Source organism: Fukomys damarensis, unplaced genomic scaffold (genome assembly GCF_012274545.1).
Source record: "Fukomys damarensis isolate Sample0158 unplaced genomic scaffold, DMR_v1.0_HiC HiC_scaffold_37, whole genome shotgun sequence".
Taxonomy (NCBI): domain Eukaryota; kingdom Metazoa; phylum Chordata; class Mammalia; order Rodentia; family Bathyergidae; genus Fukomys; species Fukomys damarensis.
The window spans coordinates 10,223,551-10,224,314 of NW_022900949.1; the positions used below are offsets into that span (position 1 = coordinate 10,223,551).

General features: G+C 69.8%; 1 protein-coding gene across 1 annotated transcript in view; it reads right to left on the bottom strand.

The window, feature by feature from the left end:
- The window catches only part of Onecut3 (one cut homeobox 3), a gene marked incomplete at its 3' end in the record, with an annotated part of 31,748 nt that overhangs the window by 25,432 nt on the left and 5,552 nt on the right, over window positions 1-764 (bottom strand). The window contains exon 2 of the mRNA XM_033759624.1: window positions 508-742. Coding sequence (XP_033615515.1) covers window positions 508-742 — 235 coding nt within the window. The remainder of the gene's footprint in view (window positions 1-507; window positions 743-764) is intronic.

A 764-nucleotide genomic window follows, 5' to 3' on the forward strand; every position in this document is an offset into this window, starting at 1 on the left:
CAAAGAAGAGCGCGCCGGGGCTAGGGGCTGAGCGCGGCCCGGCCCGGCTACAGAGGCGCCAGGGTCCGTGCACCGACTCAGCACTCGGTAGCCCGGGGCTGGAGGCTCTGCCATCTCTTTCTTGGGCCCTCGGAGAGGAGGGGAGTGGGACCCTGTGGGGACGGCAGCCGCTGGTCCGGGGACACTGCACCCCTGTCCCCAAGGCGGGCGCGCGCGCACACACAATGAGCAACCCTGGGCGCTGCGCCGGGGAACACGCCGACCCTTCCGGCGGGGCAAAGGCGACCAGGGACCTCTGCCCGTCCCCAAAGTGGCAAGGGTGGCGACAGGGTGGGGTGGGGGATTGACGGCACAATTTCTTTCGCCCTTTTGGCGACGGCACGAACACGCAGAGGCTCAGATCTCAATGTAGCTCTGGCGGGCGGGTCCGAGCTGGCGATGCGCAGGGCCGGGGAGTGGGGAGGGGCCCGGGTGTCCTTGGCCCGGAGGCGAGCGCGGTTGTCCTACCTGCGAGGCGCAGCGCGGACATGCGCTGGAACTCGGGCTCCTGGAGCCATTTCCACATCCTGCGGAAGGTCTCGCGGCCAGACTTCAGCTTGCTCCAGGGCTTGGGGTTGCGCAGCAGGTCGGAGAGGGTGCCCTGCGAGCGGCACAGGATGCGCTGCGCGAAGATGGCCTGCGGGATGCTGTAGCGCTTCAGCTCCGCGGTGATGCGCTGCGCCACCTCCTTGGTGTTGATCTCCTCGGCCGCCGCGCCCGCGCCC